The 22,384-nt window shown below is 35.0% G+C and overlaps 1 protein-coding gene across 1 annotated transcript; it reads left to right on the top strand.

Annotated features, from left to right (window-relative positions):
- The first annotated feature begins 10,446 nt into the window (after positions 1 to 10,446).
- LOC127833669 (glycoprotein 3-alpha-L-fucosyltransferase A-like) lies at positions 10,447 to 21,779 on the top strand. Its single transcript, XM_052359066.1, has 3 exons — positions 10,447 to 10,570; positions 16,177 to 17,614; positions 20,005 to 21,779. The coding sequence occupies exons 2-3, from the start codon at positions 16,677 to 16,679 to the stop codon at positions 20,393 to 20,395; spliced, it is 1,329 nt and encodes a 442-aa protein (XP_052215026.1). The 5' UTR covers positions 10,447 to 10,570; positions 16,177 to 16,676; the 3' UTR covers positions 20,396 to 21,779.
- The last annotated feature ends 605 nt before the right edge of the window (positions 21,780 to 22,384 follow it).

The raw sequence follows: 22,384 nt of genomic DNA, 5'->3' as shown, positions 1-22,384 counted from the left end.
TTTAATATTATTGTTTTCATTAATTTGAACACTCTTCCTTTCAGCATTGTACGCCTGGTTTTTAATCACCCATTTTAATCTTATGGTTGAATCAATGCACCTCTAACACGTTGAATTGACTTATTCATGAAAAATTATACACACTACATGTAGCACACTCACACCTTTGATAACTTAAATTACGGTTATAAGTATTAAAACCACATTTATTTTCATGCTAATGGTTAATTAGTATTTTTATATAAACGATGATTTTTTTTTATTATAACTAACACAGGGGTGTAAAATTACGGTTGCCCGCTCGCATTTGCGACTTCATATAAGCCTCGGGCGAATTCAATTTCCAAATTACTAGCCCGATCTGGCAACTGCATTTTCATTGACATAAAAATCGCTTTCTAAACGCCCATGAATGAATCCAGTTTAATCCAGTTGTTCACCCCGTCATGGTGTCTACACCCTAATAGAGCGACAAACAAGTCGGCCGAATGCTCAACACCCTTGCATTGTAACAGTTTCATGTCATCAGCACAAAAAAAGCGTGCCACACATTAGCAGTTACATGCAGTGCTCGTGGAAGGTGTGAATACAGTGAATAATTTTGATTCAATACTGATCTTACAAATTAAACACTGTTTGCGATATAGTAGGCACTGAAATTTAGTTAACACAAGCTACGATTTTTTATACCAAAAGTAAAGATCTCAAGGTTCTCTACACTACAAAGTTTTAAAAATTATAGCAATCAATAAGCCCATGCGTTTCACGCAGACAACATGTAATTTATGGAATCAAGTTTTGTTCTTTGTTTCTTACACACAAAATATATGCATTGTTGTAACGTTCACACCAGCTTATTTTATGTAATCATGTGCCTTGTGTGTATAAAAAGTCAGAAACGCTTTTGGGACTAAAAATAGCTACATGTTTGTATATGTCATAATTAACATTCAAAATTGATTTAACTAAATAAATTTTGATAATTTAAGTTAATAACATTCATTTAATCCAGTGAGTCAATAGAGTATTTTAAATAAATTATACATGTATTCAACAAATGAGAGCTATACAAGTTACATGTATATCTATGTACATTGCAAGCTTTATCATGATCATGATCCATGGATCAGAAGTATAGTTAAGTAAACAATTGATAGCTTAAAACAAAGAATCATTATACAGAACTCATTTAATTTTTAAGAATCAAGCCAACCACAAAATCAGTATGGGCGACTTCATTTTGTACTCAGGTGGACCTGCAGGGCCACTTGTTTTTAGCAAAATTTTACATCCCTTTTACACTGTTAGAAAGTGATGGTGTATACACCCCTCAGTGCATGTTATTTCATGGTATGAAATTACTGAGGGTGTATATTCCATACACCATCACTCACTTACTAAGGCTAGATTGGTCATTGTCAGCTCGGGTACTACTTACATGTACCCCGGGTACTCTTAAGTATACTTACATGTACCCCGGATACGGTTAATATACTTAAACGTACACGGTGATATTTGACTGGACATGAGTTGTATATCCGCCCAAAATCCCATGTCGTAAAACGCGCTACCAATTACCGTAAAATGATCACCTTAAACAAACTTATCTTTTAAAAAATCTGCATCAAAATGCTTTTTGAGAATGAGTTTCGATAATATAAAGGCCATTTAGCAGAAAATTGACATATATGTGAACAAAATGAATTTTTATAGCTGACAACAACAGATTTAGCGTTAAAATTCCCCGGTAAGTTTTAGTATATTTACCATACTCAGGATACATGTAAGTATACTTAAGAGTACCTGGGAAACATGTAAGTAGTACCCGAGCTGACAATGACCAATCGAGCCTTACTAACTGTATAATGATTATATCTCATCGACTTCCTTTACCTTGTTGTGTTTATCAACCTGAAATTTATGTAAAATCCAGCTTTCTTTACTTTTATTTTTCATTCAATTGATAACGCAATTTTTGGTGTATCTCGTGGGAAATTATTTGACTCTTTGGATTTTAATGACGACAAGCTCATGGAAGTGTCATTTTATTTTACAAATGAATCTAAAATGTATTTTAGTATTGTGTGTTTGTCATGCATAATTCAGTGTTTTCCAGAAAAATTTGAGTAGCCAGTTATATGGCTGGCAACTATGGAGTGAAACGAAAGCATTTGTGACATTTTACTTTATATATTTGGGGATTAGCCGGCATCTAGAGTAAATGTAACCGGCAATTTCGCCGGCTGCCGGTACTTACAGAGAACACTAAATAAAATAACTCGCTGCGACAGGATTATGGCTTTGTAAACGTTTTTTGGGTTGAAATGGTTAGCATTCAATACAAATGTTATTAAAAAATATTGTGGTTTAAAATAAATGTTGAGAAAGGGATGGAAGGACAGAAAATGAAAGTGCATACCATTGTAACTGTATTGTTATAAGCATTGCATTTAAAGGGGCCTTTTCAAAGATTTTGGCATGTTTTGAAGTTTGTAATTAAATGCTTTATATTGATAAATGTAAACATTGGATTTCAAAAGCTCCAGTTAAATTTAAAGAATAAAATTTCAAAAATAAAAAAGGTAACCCTCAGCACCTGGGCTTGAACCTCTGACCCCTGGAGTTCTGGAGAAAAAAGTCTAACACTTAGACCACTTGGACATCCTTCCTAATACAAATTAAGATGTATTTTATACTTTATATAAGCAATCCTCGTAGTTTCACAAAATATAACGACAACAACAGAACTCTTATAATTATTAATTCATTTCACCTTGCAACGCTTTATAATTTTCAACTTTTTAAATTGTAAAAATATGCATATACTGCCTATTTTACAGCATGGTAAATGTTCAGTATTGCTGTTCCTCACACATATCATAAATAACGAAAATTTGCGAATCTGAAACAACTTTTTTCAATTTTGTCAATTTACCCGAAGGTGAAAAGGCCCATTTAAGTTGTGATTGGAGTAAGCTTGTTGTTTACACTATATATATACATGTTTTTGACTCCTATTATAAAGCTGAAATCAGCAATTTGTTTCTTTCTTTGTAAAGTACAGGAAATTGGCACTTTCCCATTTGGGGAAAAAAAACAATTTCCCAATGGCTGTCAACAAATTCCCAACTGAAGGTTTTATAAATAAATTGCAACATTTAGTTAGTTTGTCTATGCAGCAGTACGGCTTGAACATAAGTCAATATAATATTGTCAACTTGGCAACACTAAATTATCAGTTACAAGTATTTGTGAGCAAAACAAATTGTCCCAGCGTGAAGACTACACGACACAAATTTTTTTATTTAAGGTAGCGCACACATAATGGGCACCTATCCAAATATAATTAATGTATTATTTTCTTAATCAGCATCATTCCACTGAACTACATGCACATTTTTAGGTAGGCTTTGCATGCTTTTAAAAAATTCTACTGATTTTTAGCTTGGCTGTTTTCGGAGAAAATCTGAGGTATTGTCATAGCCAGCTCGTCGTCCGCCTTCCGCGTCGTGCTAAAACCTTTACATTTTGTTAAGGTTTTGAACATTGGCTCTTAAATCAAAGTGCTTCAACCTACAACTTTGAAACTTCACATGTAGCTGCACCTTGATGAGTTATACATGCAACACCCATTTTTGGGTCACTGGGTCAAAAGTCAAGGTCACTATGACCTCTAAAAAAATAATAATCTGACAAACTTTAATTTATTAAAAACTACATCCGCAGCCGAGCGTGGCACCTGTTATGCGGTGCTCTAGTTTTTTTAAACCACCCCCACGCTCGGCTTTTATCTAGTTTATTTGCACCACTAGAGTATATTAAAGTTCCAATAATTCATGCAGATTTCCAAATATGGGCATGCTGTTGGTGTGTACAGATGCAGTAAAGGTGTTAACAGTTTAAACAAGATGAAATAAGTATCCTTTTAAAGACAATTATCTTTTTAAGTCACCGGATTGAAAGATCGGGGGTATATTGTTTATGGCCTGTCTGTCACTCAGTGTCATTCAGTCAGTCAGTCATTCATTGTGTGTGTCCCAAAACTTTAACCTTGGTCATAACTTTTGCAATATTGAAGATAGCAACTTGATATTTGGCATGCATGTATATCTCATGGAGCTGCACATTGTGAGTGGTGAAAGGTCAAGGTCATCCTTCAAGGTCAAAGGTCAAAATATGGCTTCAAAGTGGCGCAATAGGGGTTATTGTGTTTCTGACAAACTCATCTCTTCTTATAACTTGTTATCTAGGGCATAGCGCCATGAAATGTAAGTAGTTTCAGCCAAGTAGAACTTGGGTTGGTTAAAAACAAAGTTTTATAAAATTCAACATAGTATTATTTTAAGTAATATTTTGAACTTAGTTTTTAAAGATACACTATATACAGCAAAAATACCAAGAAATAGAGACATTTACCGTTTACTTTTTTAAATAAAAATGCACCATGCATGATTCGTATTTTCAGCAGTAAATCACCCAATTTAGCCATAACGGTGTTTTAATTTAAAAAAATGGAAGAATGTGCATAAAAATTGCAACATATTTAACAATAAACTTAGCTTATATGCTATATTAAATCAAATTAGGTTAGAAAAGAAATAAAACGCGTTGCAAAAAAGTACAAAAAAACATGTTTATACCATAGAATTCACTTTGTTTGTTCTAATATTCATGAACATCGGTATGAACATTTAACTTCAAAATTAATATTGGGTATATAAATTAAGCATTTATATTTCATAAAGAACTTTCATTTTTGATGCCAATAGTTTAGTTTCTTAGGGTCTCAGGTGAGCGCCTGGGCCCTATGGCCCTCTTGTTACTAACAGAGTAAAACAAAAATATGGCATATTTTTAGATTTGAATACTGTTTATTTTTCCCCATTTATGTATATATATCTATGTATACATCTTTTGTTGTAAACAGTTATGCGACATGTGTCAGAAACGCCCAGTACAAATATATGGACAGAATGATTTTTTCACTTACCGGTATGTGGGTGTATGTTGGCTCCACTTCACAAGATACAGTCATTGTAGTTTAATTGAAAAACGCATCTTACAATGTGAGATGAGTTCTGGGTTCAAGCCCCAGCAGTGGCCTATCATGTGTGATATACAGAGCCATAATGATTAAATATACACAGTTATCTTTTTATCTCCCCCACTATAGTAGTGGGGGACATATTGTTTTTGCTCTGTCTGTTGGTTGGTCTGTCTGTCTGTCTGTCTGTCTGTCTGTTTGCGCCAACTTTAACATTTTGCAATAACTTTTGCTATATTGAAGATAGCCACTTCATATTTGGCATGCATGTGTATCTCATGAAGCTGCACATTTTGAGTGGTGAAAGGTCAAGGTCATCCTTCAAGGTCAGAGGTCAAATATATGTGGCCAAAATCGCTAGTTTTATGAATACTTTTGCAATATTGAAGATAGCAACTTGATATTTGGCATGAATGTGTATCTCATGGAGCTGCACATTTTGAGTGGTGAAAGGTCAAGGTCATCCTTCAAGGTTAGAGGTCAAATATATGTGGCCCAAATCGCTTATTTTATGAATACTTTTGCGATATTGAAGATAGCAACTTGATATTTGGCATGCATGTGTATCTCATGGAGCTGCACATTTTGAGTGGTGAAAGGTCAAGGTCATTCTTCAAGGTCAGAGGTCAAATATATGTGGCCCAAATCGCTTATTTTATGAATACTTTTGCGATATTGAAGATAGCAACTTGATATTTGGCATGCATATGTATCTCATGGAGCTGCACATTTTTAAACAATACAATTAAATATAAGGAATAATGTTAAAGGGGCATTGCTGCTTAGCCATTTTTGGGATTGTATTGTGATTTTTGGCCAAATTTGACACTGAATAACAGGGTTTATATACATCCCAAGCATAAATGCTTCTAAATTTGTAAAAAAAACATGTCGAAGTGTGCAGAATATTACAAATTTGCAACTTTCTGATGTCTAAAGGTCATTAAATGCCACTTAAAGTTTACATTTTTTGTACAAAATGACCCATTTTGTGCTGTCCATTATTGGTTAATGTTTTACGCTGTCAGGTCCAAAAACGCTCATTCTGTAGCTTGTTTTGACTATAATCTATAATGTGGCCACGTTTCAGCAGATTCGGCCCAGTGGTTCTGATTTTATACGCCGTGCCTAGCTTTTATAAGTCCACTACCGGTTTCACCGGAGGGGACTTGTGGTTTGCGCTCTGTGTGTCCGTCAGTTAGTCAGTCAGTCAGTCTGTCACACTTTTCTGAATCCTGCGATAACTTTAAAAGTTCTTAATATTTTTTCATGAAACTTGAAACATGGATAGATGGCAATAAGAACATTATGCACGTGATTTCATTTCAGGGGTTTTTCTGCCTATTTTGGGAAAAGGAGTCTGACCAAATTGGGAATTTTTATCGACAAAATTGTCCATTTTGGGAATTTTCAAGTCGATGAAACGGTCAATTTGGGAATTTTATCATGCTTAAATAAGTTAGTGGTTTTACCAAAAAAACATATTTTTATTTGTTATTTTGTCTTCAAAAACAAACACTGGTAACAGGTAAGTAAGTCACACAAGTCACAGCATGATTTTTCTTTGCTTTCTGTCTTTTGCATTTGATGAACTTGAACTTGGAGACTGAACAACAACTTTCTTACTAGGCTTCGAAGAAGAATTATCGACCGAGTCGGACAATGGAACAGCCATGGGTATTTCACTTGCTTGCACTGCTTGTTCGGGGTTACTAGAGGGAGTAGAAGATTCAGCGATTTTTGCAAACATCGACGTTTTCGTCGAACATCCTTTTGCATCTCTTTTTTTTTTTTTTTTGCTGTAGTACTTATCGTTATGGGAAGCCATGTTTGAAAATAAGCGTCTACAGATTTGGACTAGAATGTGTATTGTGCGACTCTATATACTTGTTATAATGCGGAACAGTTCAAACCTTTTCGCTGTCAATGTTGGCAGATGCATCCGGCAAATACACCTGCGAAAATCTGAGTCGCTAAAGGCTTAATTACGTCGCGGATGAAGGGAAGTCACTCTTTCGACATAAATTATGTTTACTTTTTACGATTTTGAAATTATTTTTTTTTGGAATTGGGAAATATGTAATCAAAATTCGATTGGGAACGGGTCCGTTTGCTTTGGGAATGCCTCCGTTGTCCGGAGGCGCAGACAGTGCAGAAAAAACCCTGCATTTTGTTCCTACATCAAAAATTCTGGTTTCTATGGCAATAAATATGGAATGAGTGATATATTGACGTCATCATTTGATGACGTTCAATTGAACGAATGATAATGGCGACTAAAATTCGTTAAGCTCCTGGTTATAGCCGCGATTTGAGAGTGTTGAAAACTGGCCGAACACGTTTGCTGAAATTTGACATGTATATGGACCAGAACGCGATCTACCTGTTGGCGTATTCGTTATAACTGGGAAAAATTTAGTTTTTGATAAAATGACGAAAAAGTGGTGTTTTTTATTGCGCAATCGCTATAAACACGTGGCTTGGCCGGAAGTACATGTAGCGTTAAAAGCAACCCCAAGACAATTCAGCCCCAGGAGACAATTCAAATTTGATTTTTCGTACCCCAATTTTTTTTTCGTAACCATTTTTTTCGTACCCAAATGTTTTTCGTACCCAGATTTGTTTGTACCCTAAAAAAAATTCGTACCCACTTTTCTCGTACCCAGATTTTTCGTACCCAATTATTTTTTTCGTACCCAATATTTTTTCGTACCCTTTTTTTTCGTACCCATTTTTTTTTCGTACCCAAATTTGTTCCTACCCATTGTTTTCGTACCCAATTTTTTTGTACCCAATTTTTTTCGTACCTTTTTTTCCTACCCAAATTTTTTTCGTACCCAATTTTTTTCAAACCCAATTTTTTTTTCGTACCAATTTTTTCGGACCCAAATGTTTTTCATTCCCAATTTTTTTCGTACCCAAATAGTTTATTCGTACCCATTTTTTTCGTACCTAAATGTTTTTCGTACCCAAATTTGTTCATACCCAACAAATTTTTGTCGTACCCATCTTTTTCGTACCAAAATGTTTTTCGTACCCAAAATTTTTTCGTACCAATTTTTTTTCGTACCCAAATAAAACAAAATCGAACCCATTTTTTTCGTACCCAAATTTGTTTCGTACCCAAATTTTTTCGTACCCAAATTTTTATTCATACCAATTTTTTTCGTATCCAAATAGTTTTTCGTACCCTAATTTTTTTCGTTCCCTATATTTTTTTGTACTCTTATTTGTTTTCGTAACCAAATTTGTTTATTTTCCTGCCCACATTTTGTTCGTACCCATTTTTTTCCGTACACATATTTTTTCGTACCCAAATTTTTATTCATAACCATTTTTTTCGTACCCGATTTGTTTTTTGTACCCTAATATTTTTTCGTTCTCTATTTTTTTTGTACTCAAATTTGTTTTCGTACCCAAATTTGTTTTTTTTCCTACTTAATCGATTTTCAATTTGATTTGATCTCCCCCACTCATTCCATCCCGCGAAACCCTTAAGGTGTCGCAACTCTAGTAATGTTTAAATGCGTTTAAAAATCATCCTCAATTTGGTGTTATAAGTTTTGAGTCCGTCTTTACCCTGAGTTGGAGAAGGAATATGGGCATAGCTGAGATTTGAGATTTTTCGTGCGATGACCATTATTCTCAATACCCAGATAAGCGAATATGCAAATCTTCTCTTTTGAGTTGAGTAAAAAAAGTTGAGATTGTTCATGATACTGGTCCAAACCCCTGCGATTATTGTTTTCCACAAAGTAAAGTAGCCTTTTCAGATAGTTACTTGTCTGCATTCAAATTTTACACAACATATAGCACGAATTCGTAATGCCGGCCGCCATAAATCTATAAGCGAGCAGCTTTAGAAGTGTTTATGACACTAATCTCGTAACTAAATTGTGATTTACTGTGGAGAAATAAACACATGAATCACACAATGCAATAATAAATAAGAATTGTGTTATTTGTGTATGCTGTTGTTTGTTGTTCTTGTTTTTTTTTGTTTTTTTTTTTGGGGGGGGGGGGGGTGGTGGGTGGGTGGGAGTGGGGAATAACCATCGAGCTATTAAATGCTTATCGCAATACGTTATTACGCTTTGTATAAGTTCTAAAACACATACTACGAGGTACCATTTCAGTTAAAATTATAAAGGACTCTCGTGGCGTCTTGGAGAAACGTATTGATTAATGCTCAATCTTTGAATTGTTATTTGTATATTTTGTCTATATGTGTCAGCGCATCACGAAGAGACACATAACACGAGCTCTCGCTACGCAAGGTAACGTGTGACAAAGTACCGGATAGCTACATGTATTGTGCTGTCGTTAGGAAAGGTGACGTATGACAGCGTATCACAACATGCCGCTTCGAGTCTGTAGTACCACACATACTAGTGTAGATCACTGTTTGTAAAATGTAGCTTATAATGCACCATAACGCAGCAAATTACATTGCCTTCGTATTTTTACGTTGCAGACATGGGATGCGTTTGTTGGATTTGGCTTGTGTGATGTGCTGCGTTTTGAAAGCCGATACTCTCGGTCGCATTTCTGCCACTCTACAATTTACACCGACCGTCTAGTATGAGAAAAAAGGATACATCAATCATGCAAAGATATTAATCTCCCTTTTACAGAAAGCTTACACTAACATTAATGACATTTAATTGAGGATAAAGCACACACCGGATCTGTTTGTTTATGCCACTTTGTAGTGTTGACTTAATTGACAAAAGATGACAGTGACAGCATTTCGAGTTAGATGAATGATTTATAATAGCTCTCAACACGCCACTTGAAGTTCTTGTATGTCTAGAATTCGTGCAATGTCGACGAAGGGGATACAATCTTTTAATAACAAAACAATATTACAGGGAAGACTACAAAAGTTCAACAATTAGTAAAGTAATGTTTCACCATATTCAATTGTATGTTTCGCTTCAACTCATTGAACTAATTTGTCTTTTCTTTCATCACAGCAATTGTAACCAACCTGGGAACAAACCAACGACTTTGCTAAAAACGTTTCCGCCTAAACCTCCCGGCCAACCGTGCTTTCATATTGATGTTGATAATTAATGCTTTACAATATGAGTCGTGTTCTGAGAAAACTGGGCATACTGCATGTGCGTAAAGTGTCGTCCCAGATAAGCCTGTGCAGTCCGCACTTGCTAATCAGGGACGACACTTTCCGCTTGTATGACATTTTTCGTTTAAATGAAGTCTCTTTTTAGCAAAAATCCAATATAGGCGGAAAGGGTCGTCCTTGATTAGTCTGTGTGGACTGCACAGGCTAATACATTCTATACATAGATGGTGACGTCACTACGTTTTTGTCAGTAAGACCGGTGTGTACACAATGCAATAATTCTCGTAGTAAGATGACGTCATACGCAAGTTTCAATGAATAACTAAGCATGTCTCAAGATAAATGACGTCATATAATAATGAACATTCAAGATGGCGGAAATGATGAATACCCGCGTAATACTTGAGAGATAAAACAGTGATTAATGACAAAGGACCAAGGTAATCATTATGATATGACGAATACATTAATACTGCGCAAAGAACTTATCAATATATTAATATATAAAATATTATAATATGGCATCTAATAATTAGAAAATAAACAATGATTTATTCATGACATTGACATTCGTACTCGGTGTACATTGTAACCAACAAAGTGATAATTAGCTTTAGCATAGAATTCAAATTAAACAGAGGGTAATCACTTGGAAAAATCAAAACAATTCACGTTTGTTAAATTTATAATTTGATCAGTCTCAATGATGATTACTCATTAATGTGATGTATTTTCAATTCGAGTCTACGTCATTAGTGTTATTATAATCTCGTATGTAAACTGTTCTCCAAATGTTTTATCCTTCACACGAAGTTGTAAAATTTTCGTTTCAACAATATGTTAATCAGCCCCTTTAATGAAAAAATAATTGTTAACACATTTAAAATAAAGAAACTTTGTAAAATAAATTGTCAATTGATCTATGTGTTTTAGTTTAGATGGTTCCCGAGGAACGCAGTTGTTATTTATGACAGGTTCAACGAAATCACAAATACTATTTTATACATTCAGATGTGAAAAACACGTTTTCATTATCATTCCCATCCGTATCGTTAACCGAATTTCCGTGCACGAGGGCATACAAAGGCCAACTGATTCAAAGACAGGCAAACGGATCGATAGTGTTTATGAACTCGTATCAAGTACGGACGATTTTTACATGTACCACAGATGTCATACAATTTTTGAAAACATTTTTCCTTCTTTGAGACTCGCCAAATATCGGCCCTTTCCTCAACATGTCCCCTCTGACATCTAAAAAACTAAAATTGTTTTTGATTGTTTGGGGGTGGGAACTTAAATAATATAAGTAAACAAGTTAACCTGATCCAGTGAAAAAAAATTATTTTCTAATTAAATTATATGTTGGGCGTTGCCCTAAATTTGCTTTAAAACAGTAAAATATTTAATTTTATATAATTTTTGAATTTACGACTTTCCTTACTTTTCCCCCAAATCCGCCGTTTGCCCCCCTCCCACAAAAGAAAAGAAACACTCCAGCCCTTTTCACAAAATAAGCCGTTAAAATCATGATTTAAAATTATGACAGAATCCTACAATTCACCAAAAAATGTTGACGTCTTCACATGAGATAATTGTTTCACACATGTGAAGGAAAATATATGTTAAACAATGTTATTAACAACCCATGACACGAGCTATTGGGTAATGCACAACACGTTAGCATGTATTAGTAGTAGTGGTGCTGGTGGTGGTGCTGGTAGTGGTGCTGGTAGTGGTGCTGGTTGTGGTGCTGGTGGTGGTGTTGGTGGTGGCCGCGTCGGCGGCAGCGGCAGTGGCAGTGGTAGTGGTAGAAGTTATTGTTTTGGTTGTGGCGATTGTTGTTGTAGCAGCACAGAATGAGCTGTTTGTCTACAATAGGCATTATACACGAGCCATTTAATTTAAGCAGAATTTGATTAACAATATGAATAAAATGCGATTTTTTTCTAACTCTGTGAATTACATTCCTTAATCGTATCTTTTTTATGATTGATATGCTCTTATGTCATGGACTAGATTTTCTTGACGGAATCAGGAAACGATGGAGCGTTATCGTGAGGCACTTACTCTTTTAAATTAATAAATGCCTAAGTAATTAATAAACGCCGTAGACGAAATTATGGTGTGATTAATCTGTATCTAATTTAATCACAGTTAAATTGTTTAGCGGATGAGGTATTGATCTACCATAATATCGCCAGATTATGCCACTCGTTTATTTAAAAAAATGAGGCGGTTGCAGTTTGGCAAAATGTCGTTTTAGTTGATAAATCTGTACGTTATATCTCTGTGTATACGCTTGTTTATATCAGAAAGTGTAATAAATATATAATTTCATATTTTATCAATCATTACAAGAACTGTCAATATAGATTAAATTTTTTTAATGGCTGGCTAATCAAGCGGTCGACTAAATCCAAGGTTGTTTGATTATTAAAGCGTTCGATTAATTATAATGGCTCTGATTTCATGTGTGTGAATTTGTTCTTATTTTATGTTCGAAACATATTAAATCAGTCAACACAGGATTTAAAAAAATGCATAAATTTTTCATGTAAACTTAAAGACATTGCGTGAATCTTGCTTGAAGTCAGCAATACTATACACACGAAGTGGAACAGCTACTCCAGCATGAAAGAACTCACAGACCTTTATTTATTGCAAGGAAACAATTAACGATTAGAACAACCCACTGAATACAAAAAGATACAAAAATCACAACACTCCATGAATACAACGTATTGGCCGCTAAATTTAATATATTTAAGGTTAAACCGGTGAATGGATCTCCAAATCTCCGAATCTCATCATTTGCTCATATTTATTCGCTTTATTACCCGTCGATTATTTCGATTCTAACACGATTTCATTAATAAGTTATCCGCGATTAGAAATAAATGAGAATTATATTAACCAAACGCCCTCCACTTTTCCGCGAAAACGTGACGTCACCACAACAATGAAAATCAAATGACGGCGTCTTCATTCATAATGTGCGCGGACAATAATTTAACAACCGTTGGTATATCGGGGTTATAACCCACGGTAAGCTCTCATTCTTATATGCATGCGTTTGCGACTGTACAATCAACGCCACGATGTTGCCTTCATTTGAGACAGGAAAGTTTTGATTAACAAAACGACTTTTTCCAATCGACGAAGACTAACAATTACTAAGATATTTCTGATTTGATCCCCCAATCAATGATTGTTTTCATGCAACCTGCTCGGAAAAATATTTAAGTAAACAGGACAAATTTGCAAACGCTTTGCACGAAAACCATTGTTTGTATCCCTTTAAAAGAAATTTACGCTTTTAATATTAATTATGTATAGTACACATGCTCATAGATCAGTAATGTATATAACGGGATAATTTATCGTCTTGATGAAATATAGAAAGTTTGGAAAACCAAATCTACAAACTACCATTAAAATCAATAGCATATAAAACATTTTTCGTTTTAACCCATGAAATGGTTAAGTCTCTAAAACACCGAAATGTTTATTGAAATTATACTCATTCATTGTGTTTGAATTATTATGCTCCCACATTTTTTTTTTTGGGGGGGGGGGAGCATATAGTCGCCACCTCGTCTGTCCGTCCGTGTGTCCGTGCGTGCGGACGTCGGTTCGTCCGTCCGTCCGTGCACAATTTTTGTCCGGGCTATTTCTCAGCAATTAATGACCGGAATTCAATGAAACTTTATTGGAAGCTTCACTACAAGAAGGGATGTGCATATTATCAGCCGGTTCTGGTCGGATGATTTTTCATAGATTTATTGCCCTTTGAAATTTTCCATTAACTGTACATATAGTGCAATTCTTGTCCGGGCTATTTCTCAGCAACTAATGACCGGATTGCAATGAAACTTTTATGGGAAGCTTCACTACCAAGAGGAGATGTGCATATTATCAGCCGGTTCTGGTCGGATGATGTTTCACAGAGTTAAGGCACTTTGAAATTTTCCATTAACTGTACATATAGTGCATTTCTTGTCCGGGCTATTTCTCAGCAACTAATGACCGGAATTCAATGAAACTTTATGGGAAGCTTTACTACCAAGAGGACATGAGCATATTATCAGCTGGTTCTCGTCGGATGATTTTTCACAGACTTATGGCCCTTTGAAAATTTTCATTAACTGTACATATAGTGCAATTCTTGTCCGGGCTATTTCTCAGCAACTAATGACCGGATTGCAATGAAACTTTTATGGGAAGCTTCACTACCAAGAGGAGATGTGCATATTATCAGCCGGTTCTGGTCGGATGATGTTTCACAGAGTTATGGCACTTTGAAATTTTCCATTAACTGTACATATAGTGCATTTCTTGTTCGGGCTATTTCTCAGCAACTAATGACCGGAATTCAATGAAACTTTATGGGAAGCTTCACTACCAAGAGGACATGAGCATATAATCAGCTGGTTCTCGTCGGATGATTTTTCACAGACTTATGGCCTTTTGAAAATTTTCATTAACTGTACATATAGAGCAATTCTTGTCTGGGCGATTTCTCAGCAACTAATGACTGGAATTCAATGAAACTTTATGGAAAGCTTCACTACCGAGAGGAGATGTGCATATTTTCAGCCGGTTCTCGTCGGATGATTTTTTTACAGAGTTATGGCCCTTTGAAATTTTCAATTGTACATATAGTGCAATTCTTGTCCGAGTTATTTCTTAGCAACTTATTACGGGAATTCAATGAAACTTTATGCGAAGCTTCACTACCAACAGGAGATGTGCATATTATCAGCCGGTTATGGTCGGATGATTTTTTTACAGAGTTATGGCCCTTTGAAATTTTCTATAAACTGTACATATAGTGCAATTTTTGTCCGGGCTATTTCTCCCCAACTACTGACTGTAATTCAATGAAGCTTTATGGGAAGCTTAACTACCTTGAGGAGATGCGCATGTTATTTGTGGGTTCTGGTTAGATTATTTATTTAGAGAGTTATGGCCCTTTGAAATTTTGAAGTTGCTAAACCGTTCATCGTATTATATTGTCCAAAGTTATGCCCCTCAAGACGTTTCCTTTTATCTGAATATATAGTGCAATATTGTGACCAAACCTTTGGGGAGCATCATCCGTTTCCGACAGTTTCTTGTTTATTACTTTGTTTCTGAGAAGAGACCCCAGACAAAAACAATTCTCCAGGCAAAAATGAATAAGCGAATCCGTACAAAATGTTATTTTGGATTCCTATGTTACGGCTTTAATTGAGCTCGGATGTTTAAAAGCTTCAACCTGAATCAATTCAATTAAGTTTCACGCGCAATATTACCTTTGCAGCGTCAGTCAGTATTTTGGAGCAATATGGCGCGAGAAAGAAATCGATTTTTTAGAAATTGTTTTCGGGAAAAATATTCTATGAGCATATGTCTTCTTGACTTTTGATGATATATTTTAATTATCTTTGAACAATTATTACATTTAGGGATGTTATATTATTAAGTCTGTGTTTTAAGTTTCAAATTGATTTTAATAAACATAAATTTGAAGTTTGAAGTAAGGGGTACATATGGCGGCATCATCTAAATATGTTTCATGACAAATGGAGTAATCACATTTTAATTCCACAGTCTTTCATGATGATGCAGTTATCAAGTTTAAGTGTGCATGTTTACTGTGGCAAATAATGATCACATTGATTTGACATTCAATTTGGCTGCATGCATTTGTTGCAATACTTAACGCAAGTCTATACTGATCATGACATTGCGCACACTATAACTGCGAATAATTCAAATATTAAATTATTCGTACTGTATAGAGATTTGTTTAATCGTCGTTCTTCACAACATTACACTTACAGTGCTCCTTTGTTCCGTTTTCTATCATTATGGTATTGAAACTTTACAACAACACAAAATTTAAACAATCAAGCAACAATTATGACCCTGTATATGTTAACTTCAGTAATGAAGCGCCGACTTAGTAATTCAACTGAAATTACCTGTTTATTAAAACCTTTTTATATACAAACGACACGGATACATTAATTCATTCTAGTATTGCCTTTGCCTTTTTCAGTCTGAATGGCCAAGGCTGTTTTTCAGAACCTTGAAGGTACTCAACAATGGGAACGACGATCGGACACTCAAGATAAATCAAGATAGAAGATACGCATGATGGATGTTTTACTTATTCAGACTTTTCGTACGCAATTTCATAAACCGAATTAACATCTACAACGAATATACATTCCATTGGTCATGTAGAACGAGGATACTCCTATTTGTTAGGAAATTTCAACTTTTTAAATATAGTTCCTAAGCAGCATGATGTAAGCCAAATGTATTATGTATACGACATAAAAGCCGGTTTTCAAAACAACACATGTTCGAGAGGTTTTAACAGCAAAATGATCATTTTGGGGTATACATTGTCAGTTTGATGGAAATGATAGGTGGAGGAATCTTATGGTTTTTACAAGAAGACGGATTACATTCCCATCGTTTCTGTTTAAGGTATATAAAGGGAACGCCATAATCGTAAACATTATACACGTTTAAAACGTGTCGTGATATAAAATGGCGATTAAGTGTAAAAGAATACACAAACAGCTGCTACTACTGATTGGGATATTTATAGTTCTGAATTGTATGCTCAATGTCATTCCACAATATCAAATACTGCAGAAAAATAAAATCCTTTTTGATGTGCCACATTTGGATTCAACGTTATTCAACAACCATTCCACAACAATTGTAACGCGGAAGCGTGAACCAGTCCAAATATGGAAACTCCATCCATCCGATGATAGAATATTAGCGCAGGTAAAATTTCGGCCAAACGTGGATTTTACCAGTTTGCCTCCTAAACGAATCCTACTCGCCCAGGGTTTGTCTGGCTGGGGTGTTCAGAATGGGAACAAGGCCTTCGTTGAACATCAGTGCCCCGTACAAAACTGTCATCTGCTGGAACACCCTCCTTCTAGCGAAATTATTGATGCTCGGATATTTAAAGAAATAGAATTAAACGAAAACATGTATCGGGAAGCTTTATCGGTCGTTCCGCGACACCCGGATCAAGCCTGGATTATGTTTGGACTGGAGAGTCCGGAGGCTAGTCCGATGTACGCAAATCTTAATGACGTCATCAACTGGACTGCCACCTATCGGTACGACTCAACAATAGTAACGCCATACGATAAATTTAAGGCATACGACAATTTTACGAATATATCAGACTACAAACCAAATAAAAACTTTGCCGCATCCAAAACAAAGATGGCTGCTATTTTTATGTCCAATTGTTACGCATCTAACAATAGACTGGATATTGTAAAAGAACTCCAACAATTCATAAGTGTAGATTTTTACGGAGCCTGCGGGACTTTAACGTGTGAACGAGGAAATGAAAAGACATGCTTTCAGAAGCTCAAAGACGAGTACAAATTCTATTTGTCTTTTGAAAATGCGAACTGTCGGGACTATATCACCGATAAACTGTTTCTGAACGCACTGAGGTAAGTACACACGCGTTTCAACTGATACGTTCATATTCCGGGAAAATGTATTAAATATGACGTGTTTTAATTGAAGCTCTAACGGTTAAATAAAAGATGGGCCGCTAAGACATTTCAATGTACACAAATATTATCAATATTTTGTTCATTTGTACTTCGGTCATCATTCAAACAAGAAAGAAAATTGACAATGCGTCAATAAATATTTGAGATCTCTGATTTTCATCAATACATTGACGGTGTCTTCAATATCATCCATTCACTATCAATTTTATTGTCAATCTTCATTATTGACAATAAAATTGACTATGCTTTTTTGTGTGGATGGACCGCTTAATTCGTTACTGAAAAATATACATTCTTGTGTCCTACGCCACATACTGGTATTTGATATGGCTACCAACGATGTGTATTGCTATCGTTATTCCGTTAAGTAAAAATGAAATAATTGTGACATATGTTATGTGCACTATTCGAACTTTGTCTTGAACAAGGTGAACATTAATGAACATTACTTTGCATTTTCGACCATCTAAAACATGATTCATTGCGTACATTATTAAAAGTTTTGACATGTTTGTAAACAACAATTGCGTTTTAAGCACACAAAAAAACACATTCAACACGATAATAAATGTATTTCAATAATGCTTTATTTGGATTAAAAAAAATAAAAATTTAACAATGTATAATACAAATAAAACGGTCTCACATTGTAACAAGCTATTTTGTACCATGTCTTTATTACATACACCAAACTTTTTCCTTAAGCCTTGAATTCTGTAATTAGAATAAAATAGTTAAATTAAACGTGTTCTATTTACCCTAAATTCAAAATTATTGTGTAATGTGTAATGGTATTTTGTTTACTGTATTACTAAAGTTTTTTTTAAGAATGTGTACTTAATAACAGTTATGTGGCTTAACACTTTTTAACATAACTTTTTAATAAAATATTATTCATTGTCGCTGAGTGTTATAATATAAAATGAATTCTTGAGTTGGGATCGTTAAATCCATTGTAATTAAAAAAGGCGAAAAAAAACCGGAGTGATTATGATTTTTATTAAGAAATAATTTATGGACGGCATTTTTGAAAATGAACTGCAAACTTTCTGCTTTTTGTTGAAAACGACAGCTAATTTAAATTTTGACAATAATTGCATAAGGTGGTGTGCATGCAAAACTTACAGCCGAAATGTATTTATTTTCTCAATTAATTACGGATTTAAAACATGAATTTAGGTTGTTATTTTTTTAATCGTCTCTTGCTTATAACGTTCTCGCAAAATTGATATATTTTAAATTTACAGTCCACTCTCGTTATCTCGAAGTCGGCGGGAACAAGAAAAAATATCGAGATAACGAGAGTTCGAGATATCCGATTATGCGTTTTCAACGAAAAAATGAGACGAAAATTTACATTGTTTTTAACATCTAAATACCTGCTTAGAGGTAAGCCGTCACCGTGTGGCATAATACTCTGTACCTGATATATACGCGTTTTTACGAGGCACGATTAATTTTGCTATTTAAATGCTTAAAATGACGTTTTACCTATTACGGAATTGCATGAACACATGCGGTTATAATTTTTCTAAACTGTCGTGTAAACATCCGGTAATGTTGCTATTTAAAGTTATGATGCAATTCACGATCAATCAAGACGATGGTTTTCCATCTGAACATGCGTAAATCACGTTCCGGAATACTGAACTGCACATGTACATTTTGTAGTTTGAAATGCTAATGAAAATGACTGTTGGAGCTCAATGCTAGAACAACATTCTGCAAATTTGCGACGGTTTATATACGCAAAAATATAACTCAATGCATTTTGGAATGGTGTTTGTAAAAACAATTAGTCTTTCGGCAAGCTGTGTATTAATTGCAGTTAATTGATGTTAAAGTGACAGGCCTTACTCAAGTGTTAATGGCTAACGACATTACACACGTGTATCGGGAGCAGCCGGGCGAAGCGGGACGGTGAAGAATCAAAGAAAAATTTCTCACCTTTTGCCGACACTGGAACAGTTATTCGCACTTCGAGATAAACCACAGTAAATACATGTAAAATCGGGACTCAGGACACAATTTTATATCGAGATATCGAATTATTCGACATAACGAAAATCGAGATATGCGATGTTACTTTATATAGATAAAGAAGGAAAAAATTTGGGACATTGAGCTTACTTCGACATATCAAGAATATCGAGATATCCGATGTCGAGATAACGAGAGTGGACTGTACATAAAATATGTTGTGTTTTTGTCTCATGAGTATTTATTATTGCTTTACAAATGTAATTATTTATTTTACGACGAGCTGTAAATGATTTAGTCGCAAATAAACTATATGTGATTTATCTCTAGTGCTCCAATTTCAGAAACGACGTAGTTCCGGTCGTGATGGGCGCACATCCTGACGACTACAGCAGGATGGCGCCACCGGGCTCCTACATCCACGTGGAGGACTTCCGGTCAGTACAGGAACTCGCCAATTATCTGAAATTCCTTAACCAAAACGACGACGAGTACATCAAGTACTTCCGTTGGAAGCAGACCGGTTCGTTTATTGACACGAAATTTTGGTGCCGGATTTGTTCGTTGCTATGGGACCATGAAAAGCCCCGGATGTCGGTGCCTTATTTGAACAAGTGGTGGCGTGGGAAAGGCGTATGTATCGGCAGAGGACGCTGGGACAAAGAAATGGAAAATATTGATTCTTTAAAAAGTGATCTTCTATTTAACACAGGAATTGAATATGTAAACAAATAAGAAATGCAAAAGCGTCCAAAACCGCTTCCCTTCCAATCTACGTGGTGAGCCCGACCTAAATTTAGATTGCACGAAACCAGAATGTTTTGACAAGGCAATTGCAATGTTTGCATATGAATTCGAAAAAACAACAACAACATAATTTTAGAACAGGTGAGCACAGTAATCCACGCGGCGTTATCGACGTAACATTTGATTTCATTCATATTTCGCGTTAGCGCAGACCTCGTCCCACCAGTCAAGTTGTTTATTTGTAGTATCTCATTTGTTTGCTTTAGGTCTTACATGAGAGCGCTTTATTCAGTGACAGCGTTTTTAAATGATCCCACAAAATCATTCAAACCATTGCCAATATTCATGCTATTGGGACTCATAAACACGTAAAATAATTCTTCGAACGTCTGTTCAAAGACAACTTTTGCAGACTCTTGCCAGTTGATTGTTTGAAACGGTATGATGTAAATATCTGTTCTTGCTAGTTGATCTTCGTCTGCGAGGTATATAATGTCCAATGCATTTTCAGTTTTTTCACAGACTATAGGGCCATGGTTTGAAATGTTCAAATTGTCAACTGAGAAGTCGACGGCTGATTGCATTGAAGTATAAAATTGCAAAAAATGTTTCAACATTTCCATGATAATTTGTTAATGGATATGGTATTCATACTAAAGAAATATTGGCAAAGGATATATACATTGCAGACTGTTTCTTAATTGATTAGCTCCCCAAGGCACATTTTTTCTCGTGCAATAACTTGTTTGCAATCGTCTTGGTCATACCTTCAGTGTGAAATTATTTGCTGATTTTAGTAAAAGAGCGTGTTATTATATCAAGAGTGGTCATATTACACATCTGATCGCCAATGTCGGAGCCGCACAGGATTTTAACATACGAATTGACACTGTAACCAAAGCGTTTTCTCCATATAGTTTGTACATATGACGTAAGTAAATGTGCCGTTCATTACTCAAGTGGAAAATTGTATGCCTTACCATACTGTAGTAGCCTTTTGTAACAATTGTGGCGCATACATATTCGATGCTTGAATTGGGTTCCATAGAACATACCTACAAAATGATTTTCAAATATAATGTACAAAATATTGTTTTGATTTACCCATTATTTGCTATGTCTGCACATTGATGGTCTTAATCGTCTAGAAGAATTGTGTGGGCTCTGACATATATACATATTTGTGTTTGTGAAGAGTGTTTTTGTCAACAATTTACATTTTCACTTTGTTTGTGCTAGAAACTGCAATGTTCAAAGAACGAATGTCCTGTTTAAAAAAATATATCAACTTACTGTAAATATTTTGCATCGATTACAGTGTTAAAGATAACATTAATAAGCTTACACAAATATATGGGTTGTTCAACATGTTTGTTTTCGTTTGTTGTGTTGTCTATTTGGTATGTAAAGCGCATCTGCTTGCAAACAATGCCAATCGCGATGACAAAACGTTTATTTGAACTGAAAGGTCTCCGACCTAAAATGCAAACATTATGCAGTAATCATAAGTAGTGACATTTCATACAATATAAACAACAGTAATGGTGAGATGTGTTAAGGAAGAAATATTACTGCTTTTAAATATATTGTCAACATTTAGCGCTAATTAAACGACTTTGAATCAATATCAATTCTTTAAACGTCTGTACAAAGACAGCTTTTGTACACTTTTGCCAGTTGAACGTGTGAAACGGTTTAAGATATATCTCTTCTAGCTAATTGATCGTCGCCAATGCGGCCTATAATTTCAATACGATTTCCCAGACTATAGGGCAATAGTCCAAAATGTTAAAATTGTCAACTGAGAAGTAAATTATTAGCTCAACAAGTGCCGATGACTATTAAATGGGCCTTTTCACAGATTTTGGCATGTATTAAAGTTTGTCATTAAATGCTTTATATTGGAAAATGTAAACATTGGATTTAGAAACCTCCAGTAAAAAAAGAATAATTACAAAAAGTAACCCTCAACTAGGC

This window comes from Dreissena polymorpha, chromosome 6 (genome assembly GCF_020536995.1).
Source record: "Dreissena polymorpha isolate Duluth1 chromosome 6, UMN_Dpol_1.0, whole genome shotgun sequence".
NCBI lineage: Eukaryota > Metazoa > Mollusca > Bivalvia > Myida > Dreissenidae > Dreissena > Dreissena polymorpha.
Note: the sequence above shows the minus strand (reverse complement) of the source record. Positions and strands in the feature narration are given on the sequence as shown.